The sequence below is a fragment of the Haemaphysalis longicornis genome, unplaced genomic scaffold, assembly GCF_048455015.1.
Source record: "Haemaphysalis longicornis isolate Haplotype H1 unplaced genomic scaffold, Haemaphysalis longicornis Haplotype H1 scaffold_3, whole genome shotgun sequence".
Taxonomy (NCBI): Eukaryota; Metazoa; Arthropoda; class Arachnida; order Ixodida; family Ixodidae; genus Haemaphysalis; species Haemaphysalis longicornis.
The window spans coordinates 25,191,279-25,205,880 of NW_027526335.1; the positions used below are offsets into that span (position 1 = coordinate 25,191,279).

The following is a 14,602-nucleotide window of genomic DNA, read 5'->3' on the forward strand; positions in this document are numbered from 1 at the left end:
CTATTTAGCCTAATAAAAGGGGCGGACCATCTACTGCGCAGCCACACCCAGCAGAATACCGATCATAGTGCAGCTTCATGAAGGGCCTCTCCATAGAACACTGGCAGGAAGCAGCACACCTTTGCTTTCTCTGGAAGCATTTCCAGAAGAAGCGAAACGTGCAGCAGCCCCGGGAACATCGGTGGTAAGGAGGGAAAAAAGAATGCTTAGCAGGAGAGCATGGGAGGTGGTGGCATCACTGCGCGCCAATTGCTCAAGCTGTGCCAAGGGGGTCATCCTGCTCTACTTCTGTTCCAAACCAGGCGCAGGGTAATAATGGCGGTTTCTCCAGGGAACGAAAATGAAATTAAATGTAATACTGCCATTTTTCTTGTGCTATTTTTCCACTAATGTTCACTGACTCGCAGATTGCCAAAAACTAGTAGTGCAGCAGAAAGAAAGTTTCTTACATGGTGTCTGGTGTATTGGGCCCTTCCCTTTTGTTAAGGACATTGTAGTCCAGGAGTTGAATACACCCGGAGTCTTTTTCACACTTTTTCACAATCCACATTGATGAGGCACCAGCTCCAAAACAGCGCTGCCCACATCTTGATGTGCTTGTGAGATACTGTTCTGACCAACAAAAAGAGTTGTTGGTGAATATTTGCAATCAACAAGAGCAGACGTTCTCCTCAATGATGTGAAGACCTTTCAAAAGACAACCTGTTGGGTTTTTTACAGCGATGGGCCTTATGTAATGAAGAGCCTAAAGAGATGGCTGAAAATCCATGGCAGCCCTGCCCTTCTCGATATTGGGGAATGTTGAATGCACAAAGTGCACAATGCCTTTGGGCATGCACTAGCTTCATTGGGCAGTGACGTAGAAGCAGAACTTGTGGACACTTAAGGGGACACGCGGGTCGAAAAAACGCGGTTTTTTCGAAATATACCGATTTTTTGTTTTCCCTTGCAATAGCATCTTTGACTATCCTTCTTTCATGGGTAAAAAAATGAAAACGAAATACGAACGAGAATTTAGTGAAAAATGTGTCTGAATGACTCGCGGTGACCCAAGAAATCGCGCAATCAAGCCAAATTTCGGCCAGGTTTGAGAATTTATTCCGCACGGCAGCGTGGCTCGCCGCCATTTTGGTCACTTGAGAGAGGTAGATCAAGCCTTCTTCTCTCTATTGAGCCGCTCGCCAGCTTCGTATCTCCGCGTAAAAAAAATAAAAAAAATGTTTCTTCCCACTTGTTTTGCGAGCTCCCACTGGGCATTTAAATCACGTGACGCGAAAGCGGGACCGCCATTGGCTCTTGCCGCTTGTGAGCCGCCATCGCCCGCGTCGTTCCGTTCGCTACTTCGCGCTATCTTTTCTATTTCCTTATTGTGTGTTTTTAATCGTGAACGGTGAGGAGAAGCGTGACTTTTGTCGCCGGAAGCAGCGTACTTCATGCCGGTACAAAGGAAAGCGCAAGCGGCGCAGCATTGTGACGACCACGGCCAATGCCGGCACGACCGGCACCGTGAGGCCTAACGGCGCCGGGCCTTCAAGCGTTGCAAGCGCGGCTCTACCAGGCGGGGCTGATTTTATCAGCGAAGATATCGACTTTATAAGCGCATCGGAGAAGAAGTCGGCAGCCTTCCAAGGTGAGGAGACAGCCAGCCACGGGAGCGGTGCAGTTATCTGTGGAGTCGGCGCTCTGACTGACCTTGAGTGCCGCCGTGTGCGCGACGTGCGGGAAGTGCGAACTCGTCGTAGTCGAGGTTGCGAACAAGCGGAAGGGCCTCGCATCGGTACTGGAACTGAAGTGCAAAAACGAGAAGTGCCCTGCGGGAGTGGCTTCGGGAGTGATTTCTTCTGTTTACTCGTCGCAGCGCGCTGCCGCCGTCGGTCGCGGAGGCCGCAAACCGGAACTCTGCAGTTCCGGTTCGCGGCCTCCCCGGGATAGTTTCGCCGTCAATGTGAAAGCGGTACTCGCTGCACGCGCGGTTGGCATCGGACACGATCAGCTATGCAGGTTTTGTGCCATTCTTGGTCTACCAAAACCACAGCATCAAAAGACGTTCTACAACACTGCCAAGAAAGTTCATGTTGCGGCCACAAAAGGCGTCTCTGACAACCTTGCTGAAGCAAGGCAAGTAACTGCGTTGCAAGCTGGTCAGACTGACCTCAGTGTGATTTTTGATGGTACTTGGCAGAAGCAAAGACACGAGACACAACAGCACTGCCATTTCTCTTGACACTGGTCTCTGCCTGGATTTTGAGGTGCTGTCAAACTACTTGTACTTGTAGCCGCCACCAAAAGCTTGATGAGCAAGAGGAGGAAGTGTGGCAAGCCTTTCAGGCCTCTTGTGTGTGAAAAAAATGTTGACTGCTCATCCCATGCCATGGAGACGGAAGCAGCACTGCGCATCTGGCACAGGACGCTATCGTACAACCTGCAGTTCACTGTAGTGGAGACTGCCACTGCCCTCACAGGGTTGTGGTTCAACAGAGGCCACACTAGCTTTGAGCAAGTTCTCCAAGAACTGGGAATCTTCCCTTCAGAAGAACTGGTCAGACTAAGCAATGCAAGTGACCAGCGGAGGATCAGGCAGATGTGTGCAAAGCTGACTGCTAAGGCTAGCCCCATTGCCGCAGCCTAGTGAAACGGTCCCACACCAAGGACTACCCCAGCAAAAACCGTGAGGGTGCAACTTATGCAGCAGGAGCATTCTAGTTTTAGTACCTCAATGTGGACATTTCAGACTGTATCCCCACCAAATTTCATGTTGTTCGAGCAAGAATTTCTGAATCTGCCAAAGAAATAAACTTTCAATTGCGTTTTTCTCAGCTTGTTGTTTTTGTCCGTTTTCTGAGTTTGTGCACACTTATTTTCCCAGTTAAAGTTGTCGTATCAGGATGAAATTTTGCACAAATGTTCATTATAACACGTAGAGTGCACAAATCTTGTTCATTATGCAATTTGTGTCCTTAGATATTTCTGGCGGTCATAAAACAAAAATATACAGAACAAAAAAAGGCACACTACCAGTCATTTTTTTTTTCGTGGTGAGGAAAATGATGATGAGGCTTTCTTAGGTAGATTTGTGCACTCTGCAGTTCATAAGGAACCACCTAGGCTATTTTAAAAGTTTCAGAAAAAATTTTTACTATAAAAAAAAGTGTGCACAAAAAAGCCATTTTTCTGAAAGTCATGCTGCGTAACATTTTATCCGGAGCAGCTATTCAAAATCTGATTACATATATGACCAGAGGAGCTCAATCTCTATAAGCTGTGAAAATTTCAGCCTCCTAACTTCATTATTAAAAAAAAAGTTGTTTGGAGGAGCACGTCCCCGTAATGCTTCCTGAGAAACTCTGCATCTCAAAGTGAGTGTCTGAAAGTCTGCAAGAATGCCCTCAGCCTACCTGGAAATGTTTCTCTTTAGCACGTGAGCTCGCGTAGACTGACACTTAGCCCGGCTCTTGACTGGCTCATTCAACAGCTTCCAGCAGTGAGAGAAGCATAGAGTTTCATACTAATATATACCAGAGGGAAATCAGGGGAGCCGTGCTTCAGCAAGCATTCTGTCATGTATTCCACTTGTCCCTGGCATGGCGCATGAACAGGCTGCAAGAAAACAATAATACTGCTGTAAAAGATTGCTCATATTGATTTTGTTATAAAATTGAAGCTCCAAAAAAAAATTATTTGTCAGGGGTTATTAGAAGCTTCATGAAAGATGGACTAGAAAAAGATGTTACCCTTTTTTTTTTTTTTTTTGTTGTTGTTAAAGGGACCCAGAAAAGCCTTCTGTAAAAGTTACAAAAGGCCTGTATTGTCGCGTAGCACCACTATAGCGATGCAATGCCGTTGGAATTATTTATCTACATTCAGTATTAGCTGCGCCAGAAGCAATTAAATGCACCTCTCCCCACTTGCCGATCGACTCCTCCTCCCTCTCTGCTTCCTTCAAAGCAGCTGGAAACACTGGGAATAGCCATGTGACATCGCGACGCTCGACTTCTGTTCTGGGTCATTTCAGATAAGATCAAACAAAGCATGCCTGGTCGACCTCTTCAATTTGCTTGAAATTTTTTTACCTCATTCCCCCATGTATGTAATGTGCGGATTCACAAATATTTTCGGCGGAAAAAATTTTGAACCCACCCGCGTGGACCCCGGCCGCTACCTGCCCATGCGCCGCGGCCAAATTTAGCGACGTCTAGCAAAAAATATACTAATCAGGCGGGAATGGTAATTTTTATGCTTAATCTACGCCTGGTGTACATTTCGCGCCCAAAATATCGTTGGCTAGAAAAACATATTTTTTGTAATAAATTTCCAAATCTTGCGCAGAGCGCATTTTGTTGTGTACTTTGTGGGCCAGTATTATCGTAAGTAATGGAGCTAGAGCGTTCAAATTTGAGTGAGGGCTGCTCCTGGCAAGCACCAATAAGGGCCGTAAATATCGTGTCTGTGCACACTACGGCTAAAAAGTAAATGGCGCACAAGTGTGTAGAAAAAACTAAAACACTCCGAGTTCAAAGGCTTATTTGTGAATTTTGGAACGAAAATAAACAATCTGCGCACCGCTAAACGTGTACTCTTCGAAGAAAAAACGGAGGAACTCCAGATTCACGCGCAAAAAAAAAAAACACTTCTTCAAGTTTTATAAAGCTTTCCACGGATATTTTCCTCCTGATTTAATTGCATGAGCCATTAAAAAAACTCGCATCATTTTGATCACTGAAAAGCAAAAGAGCCTTGTCAAGCATGCTCGTCACAAGGAGCTGAGACATAAAACGACGATTGTGACTTTCTGCAGATTTCCCTTATTTATTTTGTAGAAAGGGCAGGATATCTTCTGAGATAAGGAGAATAAAGTAGCCAAGTGACATTAAGGAAGTCAACGTTTGAAATGACAGCGTTCCATCGGCACCCCATAATACCGTGCAGCTACTAGCTGTTTATTTACACGTTGCTTGCTGAATCAATGTTCACAGTTTCCTCAAAGGGGCACAAACAGTCCGCGCTGCACATAGTTTGCATATATCTGCTTCTGATGACTTCCTTAAACGCCACATGTGCCAGGACTGTATGCCGGGAAAGGCACGCACTGTGCGCCATTCTTCCTTTTTTGTTTCGCGATAGCTGGAAACTTCGTTCTCCTCGAGGTATATGAAGTGAACGCCCTTGATCTTCTCAGACAGCACAGTAACCATGTCTTTTGTCGTCTGAATCGCAGTTCTTAGTGGTTCTCTTGGGTTGTAAAGTGTCGCCTGGTGTTTGACGATTCCCCCAACTCCGTCGCAGGCATTTTTTCCGTGCCCTGTTGCGGAGAATATCCATTGCGTTTCAGGCACGTCGCTCTTTCGCAACTCATGAAGCTGGTACCTGTTTTTAAAGTGACTGGCAGCTCCATCACTCACATAAGTCACCTTGGAGTACAGTAGGTCATTGTCGTCTACCCACAGCCTGATTTTTTCTAAAGCCAAGCAGGCATGCGCAGAGTCATGGCAGACGTCATCGCTTGCAACCACAAAACTATGACAAAAGAGACTGAGTAACAAGCTAAATATATACAAAAAGAATAATAAAATCAGAATACCCAAAAGGAATAATAAAAAGTGATGAAATGAAGATTAAAATGCGACCGTAGTCAAATAGTGAGGAGGCAGCGCAAGGCACTCTCCCAGTGTGACAGAACTGAAAACTTGTAACCATTCGAACGCATGCAGCCCCTTTTCTTCCAGGCCCTCTTTCGCTCTTTCTGTCAGTCAAGTCCCCGCCGCCGCATACGGTTGAAAAAGACCAAAAAATACTCGACTCAAACAAAAAAATGAAGATCCCACATGTGTCGTCCCGGATCCCACCGGGCTCAAGGGCGTTTGCCTTCCTGTTTGGTCGCTAATTCGGTAATTGAACCAGTGTGTCCGCAGAAGGACCGAAAAGGGGCGGGCTACCTGGAGACGTTACCCGCGCCGGGGTCGTGTGTGGCCGATGTCCGTTTTTAATACTTGCCATGTGTGCTGCCGACCGGACGGGCTTCCGTTGAACCTTTGATTTCAGGCGAACGAAAGTTACGTCCAGGCGAGTTAAAAAACAAGACTGCGTGCACCTTGTCAAATAGCTGATAAATGAACCAAATATAGCGCATCACGGCAGCAGTGCGCACAAAAAAAGAGCGTTGATAATGTAAGACAAAGAGTGACCGCGGTTGGGGAAATCTAGAGGAAGCTATAAAAATAGACCCGAAGACCTTCAAATTGCGCGTTTCACCACCATACATTGCAGCGGTTTCGCCACCGCACGACTGTATCCGCGCTGTGCTTAGAATGACGCACGATATTTCTAGGGCTCACACAAGTACGTTTAGAGGAAAATATCTGTGGAAAGCTTCATAAAACTCGAAGAAGCATGTGTGTTTTTTTTTTTTTTTTTTTTTTTTTTAATGCGCGTGAATCTGGAGTTTCTCCATTTTTTCTCCGAAGAGTACTCGTTTAGCGGTGCGCAGATTGTTTATTTTCGTCCAAAATTCACATAAAAATTTCAGTTTTGCTTCTGAATTCTCTCTAATACAGTCGAATCCCGCTACAACGAAATTGACGGGACGTGCGAAAAATTTCGTTGAAGCGAAAATTCGTTGAGGCGAAATCTGCCGCAACACACCACGGAAAGGCCAGAAAAATAGCCCCGTATGCTTCCGCATCATTGGCAGCATAATACAATGTTTAGAAAAAGGAGTGACGCGCAATAACGTCATGTTTATTCGGATAACGAACATACCAATGGTTATCTGTTCTTTCACTGCACCCAAAGAACGCGTTACGGAGGGGGGTGAAGATATGCAGGCGCAAAACGTATTGCTGTACAACAAGGCGTGTCCACCGAGCTGATTACTTGCAGATAGCTGCTAGGCCGTCGGAAGCCCCCCTCTCACTTGTAGCAGGAGCAGTGCCGTTATCTTATCATCTGACACGGCGCGGCAGCTACTAAACCTTGGCAGGTTAGACGCGCGCGCTTGCATTTAACACAACTGCGCGCTCATGACTAAGATAGGATGACTTGGCTTCAAGACCAAATGCAAACATGATTTTTGCTCTTGGCTATTAAGAATGTTAGAAGGAAAACGGCAAGGACAGCTGCTCACAACGCATACATGACGGCGCCGCGCCAGCAGCGGAGCACATTTGTGCGATTTCAACTGGATACGGATTGGCTGTAGCTCCGGCTTGGCGAACCGGGCCTGCGCCTCATGTAAAGACCAGAGTAACTCTGGTAAAGACGGCCAGCCACATCGTTATCACCATCAAACAATGGCGTCCGCCTATGGTTTTTTTTTTTTTTTTTTTTTTTTTTTGCGGTGTGGTTGCACCGCGCATGTTTTCGGTGAAACTAAGCGTCCTGAATGTATAAAAAGTTACAGATAGCTGGTGCTATGCTTATTTTATTGTAAAATAATTGTTCAAACCCAGCCCAAATCATCGAAAATTTCGTTGAAGCGAAAGCAAGCCTGACAAATGGTTCGTTGTGGCGAGGACTTTGTTGCATGGACTTCTATGGCTGGCTGACGGGGAATTGGAAATATTTCGTTGAAGCGGAAATTTCGTTGAAGCGGCGTTCATTGTTGCGGGGTTCGACTGTACTATCAATAAGTAATCGTTTGCCTTTGGTACAAAAAATTATCAAATGTCTGCACATTCACTGGAAGTTGCTCTCACTGTTTCGTGTCTCAGGATCTTGTGAAGACCTGGCCGACCAGGCTTTTTTCTCACGCTTAGGCGCGTCAGGAACAAAATGATGCAACATGTTTTTAATGATCATGGAAGTACATTCACAGGTTAACATCTGGGGAGAATTTCAGCAAAATCGAAGAAGTTTTTTTTTTTTTTTAATAAGCCTCTGAACTCGGAGTGTTTTAGTTTTTTCTTCACACTTGTGCGCCATTTACTTTTTAACTGTAATGTGCACAGACACGATATTTACGGCCCTTATTTGTGCTTGCCAGGAGCAGCCCTCACTCAAATTTGAACGCTCTAGCTCCATTACTTACGATAATACTGGCCCGCAAAGTACACAACAAAATGCGCTCTGAGCAAGATTTGGAAATTTATTACAAAAAATATGTTTTTCTAGCCAACGATATTTTGGGTGCGAAATGTACACCAGGTGTAGATTAAGCATATACCATTCCCGCCTGATTAGTATATTTTTTTCTAGATGTCGCTAAATTTGGCCGCGACGCATGGGCAGGTAGCAGCCGGGGTCCACGCGGGTGGGTTCCAAATTATTTTTCAGTCGGCCAAAATTTTTTCCGCCGGAAATATTTGTGAATCCACACATTACATACATGCGGGAATGAGGTAAAAAAATTTCAAGCGAATTGAAGAGGTCGACCAGCCATGCTTTGTTCGATCTTATCTGAAATGACCCTTCTGCGCTACTTACATTCCTGCGCCTAGGCATGCGTCAATCGCTGCGGACTCGCCTTTGCCTCGAGATCGCGCAGGAAGGAGGAAGAGCAGCCGGAAGCCAATGGCAGTGACGCCGCCAGCGATTGGGCGAATCGGGAGGCGCCTTGCGCCTTCACTGTTGCGTCAGCCGCGGTCGGCTCACTGAGTTCGCGCTCATCGGCTGAAAAAGGCGATCTTCAAAAATTGTTTACTATTATCCGTACAACGTATGGGGCTCACACTTGGCTCAAAAATCCCCTGTTATGTGTTCTACCACCTGAATGCATTTGATTGCCACCTTCACAAAGCTTTTCAGGGTCCCTTTAATTTTGGCTTTGAGACGAAAAAGAAGCCGAGCCAAGTAGGTGAGCAACGTTGCTATACTCGGGAACAAGTTAAGAACGGCAACAGCTCGTGTAGGGTATCACTCCACCTAAGCCACGGACCTGGACGTCAAGGGGCGCGCGCATTTTGAAAAGAGATTGCTATGAATGCGTGATATCGTCTGCCTTTTCTCACGTATGTTGTTTGTTATTGCTGCGGTAGTTTATAAGCATATTAAGTCCAAAAAATCACAGGAACGACTCGTGCCATGTTCAAAATATTCCCTGTAACACATCACTTGCGCCATGCAGTGATGAGGCACCTCTGCAACTCCCATTGCCGTTCTTAACTTGTACCCGAGTATAGCTGCAATGGCGGCACCCACAATGGCCCGCGATTGCAGCTTTAGATTTTCCTCTAGTATATATTAGTACGAAACTCTATGAAAGAAGTGGTGCTGTCCGGTCGATACCCTCGTGGTACCCTAGTATAGCTGTGTAGGAAGCAGTCTCGGTAGGGTGCGGTGGCCTCCTACATTTTATTGGAGAGAGCGTAAGCCCGGCCAGGAGTGGGAGTGGTGCAGACATGCAGCCGCCCAGGCGCTCGGTCGTGTTCGATCTGTGGCGCGTGTCACTGCTGACGCCACCGGGCAAGCACCGCTGATGATGATTGTGGCGCTCATGATGATGGCCATGGTGTCGCTACAGCTGCAATGGCGGCACCCACAACGGCCCACGATTGCAGCTCTAGATTTTCCTCTAGTATATATTAGTACGAAACGCTATGAAAAAAGGAATGCTGTCAGGTCGATATGCTCGTGGTGGTGTGCTCTATAACCGCCTGAATCTATTTCTTACAGATAAAGCTTTTCTGTCGAACTCACTTTTCTTGCGCAACTGTACTTACTTGTCCTTTAAGTTTTTGGTCCAAAAAACAGAGCCACTGCAACACATCCTCTTTTCTGAGATGGAAGTTTTGATGAAGAAGTTCCTTGGACGTTTTTTGTGCCGAGAAGTCTGCCGAGAAAAGTCCGGAGACCTTCTTGAAATTCATCTACCATCCAACTGGAGGAAGCGCATTGAAATTAACGCAGATACTGCAGCTGCCCTCGCTGACTGGGCACCGCATGAAAAGAAAGTTTTGAGTAGGAGCAAGGAGTCTAAAGGTCACTGGATACCTGCTCTCTAGGCTTCCATTTTTAAAATATAAGCTGCATCAGCAAGCCTCTTCAGTGTAGAAGGTTCTGCTGCATCCATGAGGAACTTGGCTTAGAGCTTCCTCAATAATTGCACCTCACTAGGTGTCCTCTTCCATGGATGGATACAGCCCTTTTGATCGACTGGACGACTTCTGGCAGGTCTTTGAGCTGAAGCTAGGTGATGGGGCCCTAAGGTACCCATTACTGGGAGCACTTGTAAGAGTGCTGTTAAGCCTCTCGCATGGAAACACAGATGTAGAGAGGGGCTTCAGTGAAACTAGGCGTGTGCTTCGGGACCAAACTAGTTTCTCCATTTCAAGGGTCAACGGCCTTCGGTCTACGATGTCGTTCTCAGAAAGATTTGGCCGCATTGCAGCAGCAGGGCCCTGAGTGGAGAGCTCATCAGAGCCGTGAAGGGCTCACGGAAACGTCCGATGCAGCAACTTGAAGGCCAAGCATTGGAATAATCGCACAACAAGAAATCAAAGCCAGGTGATTGTAATGCTACAAGCAAGGCCGGAACACAGCAAGAATTACAGGTTGGAATCGATTCAGCGAAGACGATGTCGAGCAATGCTGATCTCATCTCGAGAGGCATGAGCAAAAAATGCTTCACTGATTTGCAAAGTGGCCAGGGTCTTCTGAAGGAGGGCCAGAGGAAGTTCTTAGAACCTTTGTCAAAATTACACTGTTTGCAGAAAAAGAAGTCCGAAACCTATAATGCTGATAACTAGGCTTTTGTTTTGCTTGTACATAGCTTGTTCTCTTGAACTGGTGTTTCCGTGCTTGAAATAAGTTTTTTGAAAAACCAGCTAAAAACTTTTTTTCTTTCTGAGTAGTAGTTCTTACACAAGACAATTAAAGTGGTCCGAAACAACCTGCTCCAAAAGCTGGAAAGTGTGCCCTAATTCATTTTTGGTGCTCCAAGCAGTGCTCATGTAGCCAATCATCTGTTCCATTTAAAGAACACCAATGGTAGGGAATAAAAAAGACATTTGATTACATAATTACCTACATCAATTTTACGGAAAGGTAAAGCTTTGACAACGCTTCTCTTATCATCTTTATTGTATGAAATTTCAACTTTTAAGAATTCATGTTGCGACTTTTTCGTACGTAATGAACTCTCCCCCCAAATTCATGCTGAATTTTCTGGGGGGTGGGAAAAAATTGTGCAAGTAAATACGGTACTTCAGAGCGATGGCTATACTGGTGCTGCGTCCCCCCTGTGTGGTCACTGGCAGCAGCAGGTTCTACGCTTCTAACCTCAGAAATCATGCCATCTGTCAGCCTGCCCTGCCTCCTGAACTCGTGTTCACATCGGCATGGTCCGCAAAGAAACTTTTGAAACATCCGCCATAAGGGTTTTAGATTGCTTTTTGCTGATTTAACTCCTCTGTCTGTTTCTCTTCTCCTTTTCGGAGGCGACGCAGCCTCTTGTGGGTGCATTTTTCTGGCCATGTACGAGCTGCGAAGCCATTGTGGCAGTAATGCGTTGCTCGAATTATCCGTGGAAGAGGCCACTTGCATTCAAGTTAGTATGCAACTTGGTCGGACCAAATCGTACGGTTTAAATTACCCATAAATTTGGATTATTGAAGTTGCATTTTGCAGTTGCACTGCATTTGCAAATGTATATTTAGCAACTCGGCGGGCATGGCACTGTTAAATTGCCGGTCCTAACGGCATTGATAATGCATAGGCTAGTTTTATCACGCAATATATTTAGCTGCAGGTTTGTAAGAGGGACATAATGCATGCCTTGCTCTGGCTTCAGGAGTCCACGGCACGGCGTTTCTTGCACGCCTCTCGCACGCCGTGCCAACCGTGGTGCTGGACGCTCCAACCATCTCGGTGGCCGCATTTGCTCCCTTGAGCAAATGTGTGTCGCTGCTTTTATTGTGCACTGGTATGGGCACTCTGCCACTGTCCTTCCCACTCCATCCTCTTCTACCACCTACTTAGCCCTGCACTTGCATCACACTCCATTTTTAATGCATACAAGCAGTGATGGGATGCATCGAGACGCATCAGGCAGAGAGAAAGGGAGCTGGTGGTGTCAGCGCTGTGAGCTGACACCACCTGAGCTGCTGGGTTGACAGTGGAGCACACGCAGCACCACCGCAGCCACTGCTGCTGGCAGCTCGCGGCAGGGCTTTCTGTATGCACCCTTTCTGTACGCGCTTTTAGGGGCTGGGGCTGTTGGGGTCTCCTGTCGTCATCTTCGTAATCGTCATTCGTCTCATGTAGTCACGGTACTAAAACACCGGGAAACTCATTTACGCCTTGCGCTAGAGTGTAACGCGTGCTAAAAACACACCGGGACACTCGTTTACGCCTCGCGCTGGAACGCTCTGTGCTTCAACGACAAGTGACTTTTACAGCAAAGCTGCATACCTCTCTGCCCCCCAGCGGTTCCATCTCCGTTGGCAAAAACACACTTGTACACTGCATGCTTCGCCGCCCCATCAGGTTTCACGTTAATAAAGATGGCCGTTTTTTTTTTTTTTTTCCCTCTCTCTCTCTCTCTCTCTCTCTCTCTCTCTCTCTCTCTCTCTCTCTCCTTGTTGTGGATATGTCTCTCTGTTCGTCAATCTACAACTCAAGTGTCTGCTGTCATGGCCTGTTTATTGCTCACACAGGAGCAGATAGTTTCTGTGAGTCAGTCTAAGCTAGTGACTGGTTGATATCTTCTGTTGATGCTGCAATCCCAGGTGAAAAAGGTTTCCATTTCCAGCTGGATTATGGAACTGGAAATCTCTTCCAGCTGGGAAATATCCCAGCTAGAAATTTGCTTTCCAGCTGGAAGAAATTTCCGGTTCCATAATCCAGCTGGAAACTCCGGCGGCTGGAAATTTCGCATTGTGACGTCCTCATGCGTGTCGTGCCTCACCTATTCTCTCCTCTCTCTCTGCTCTCCCCCAGGTGTTCAAGCACGCCAAGAAGCACGGCTATGCGGAACACGACGCATCGGCAGTCTACATCCGGACTCGGCTGTGAAGCAGCGAGGGGACGCCACAACACGTGCCAGTCGGGCAACCACCACCACCACACAGACAGGCGCAGGGAGGGAGGCGCTCGCAGGCATTGCAGGCCGTGCGCACAGCTCGGGGCTGAGCCAGACAACTCCTCCGCAAGCTGCCTCTCCTCTGGCCATTCACAGCCCTGGAGCAGGCAGCTGGGGTGGTGTACGGTGGGAGCACACCGCCACTGGTCCTCTAAAGGGAATGCGGGCGTCTTTCTCCTTACAGATTGGCACTTTCCTTGGTAGACTTTTTTTTTTTTTTTCCCTCTCCCAAACTACATTTTCGTCTATTTTGCCTGGCCACGTGGTTACTGAGAATGCAATTAGCGATTACTTTTTCGGGTTGTTTAGATTTGTATGAGCTTTAATGCTACATGACGAGAGTATGGTTCTGCCGCTCGGCAGCTTCGCTTCCGAAAAGCCTGAACCCGAACGTAATTTGTTTCAATTTCTGCTTCTTTACATTGACTAATGCTCCTGCGTTGTCTTGTTGCACTCACAAGGTGTAGTAAACGTAACGCATTCAGCTGCTAAAAATAGTTGAACCATAATTAAACGCTTTTTTCCCCTCTTGCTTTGCAGTCGCTAGGGCTTTTCTATTGTCTTCTTAAGCTGAGAAGAGCGTAAAGTTAAAGCATTAAGCTGTTAAAAAATAGCTCTGGTTTATTCTCTCTTTTTTTCTTTAGGTTATTACTATTATTGTTGTTAAGATGAATTCCTTCTGCGCTGTCACAAGTCCAACTGTTCAATGAATTTCGCATTTTCAGCTGTTGAAAGCATTGCTGGTAGATCTTTGTTGCGTGCTTATGCCTTACGATGATGCTGCGCATCTGATGGATTTGGGCAAGAAACTGTACGACGATGCTGTGCATCTGACCCTAACCGATGGACTCAAAAACATTAGAAGCCTTAGTAAGACGATGCTACGCGTCTGACTGGTTGGGTCTAGAAGCTTGGGAAAACACTTTTTTTTTTTTTTAGTAGCCCTATTTACACATTCTTCTTTCCTTATGCTTAATGCATTTATTATAGCTTGTACAAGCTTTCAACTTGTTGCCAGTAAAATGCAGTTGGGTTCATTTGGAGAGATTACCTTTGCTGATTTTTGGTGTGCAGTCTTTGCAGTTTGCTGTCGGCCTAGAAGCCGCATCCCTTTCTCGAAAAAAAAAAAAAAAAAAAGAAGAAGAAGAATGCTGTTTAATGGGCAGTCGTTGCAAGAGGCTCTTTCCATGCTGGGAAGGCTGGCAGTGGCGTGTCTCGAGTTGTGCGACGACTGAAGTGTCTCTCTACGTGGCTGGCGCAATGCCTGGCTGTTTTCTGTAAGAGTACAAGATCTCCCTCATCTCTTCATTGCACCGCGTACCATCGCTGGGGAACGCACACACACACACACACTTTGTACTGTACGCAAGTTCCTCGGGGTGGACCACATGTGTCAACTGGCCCCATATGCAAGTCAGCGTGGCCCGGCTCTTTAAAAAGCGTGCAGCAGTGCGACAAGACGTTGCCCTCCTGCTGCTGCAGCTGCTGCTGTTGTTATACATGTCATTTATTACACCCCCATTCCATCAGTAAAGTGTCGCCATGTCACACAGAGAAAATAAAAACGATCATCTTCACTTTGTTTTAAAA

General features: G+C 46.5%; 1 protein-coding gene across 3 annotated transcripts in view; it reads left to right on the forward strand.

The window, feature by feature from the left end:
• Ndf (Nucleosome-destabilizing factor) overlaps positions 1-14,602 on the forward strand; it is a 114,680-nt gene extending 100,078 nt beyond the window's left edge. For all 3 annotated transcript variants that reach the window (XM_077702667.1, XM_077702668.1, XM_077702669.1), the window contains one exon: positions 12,871-14,602. In XM_077702667.1, coding sequence (XP_077558793.1) covers positions 12,871-12,945 — 75 coding nt within the window. In that variant the 3' untranslated portion in view covers positions 12,946-14,602. The remainder of the gene's footprint in view (positions 1-12,870) is intronic.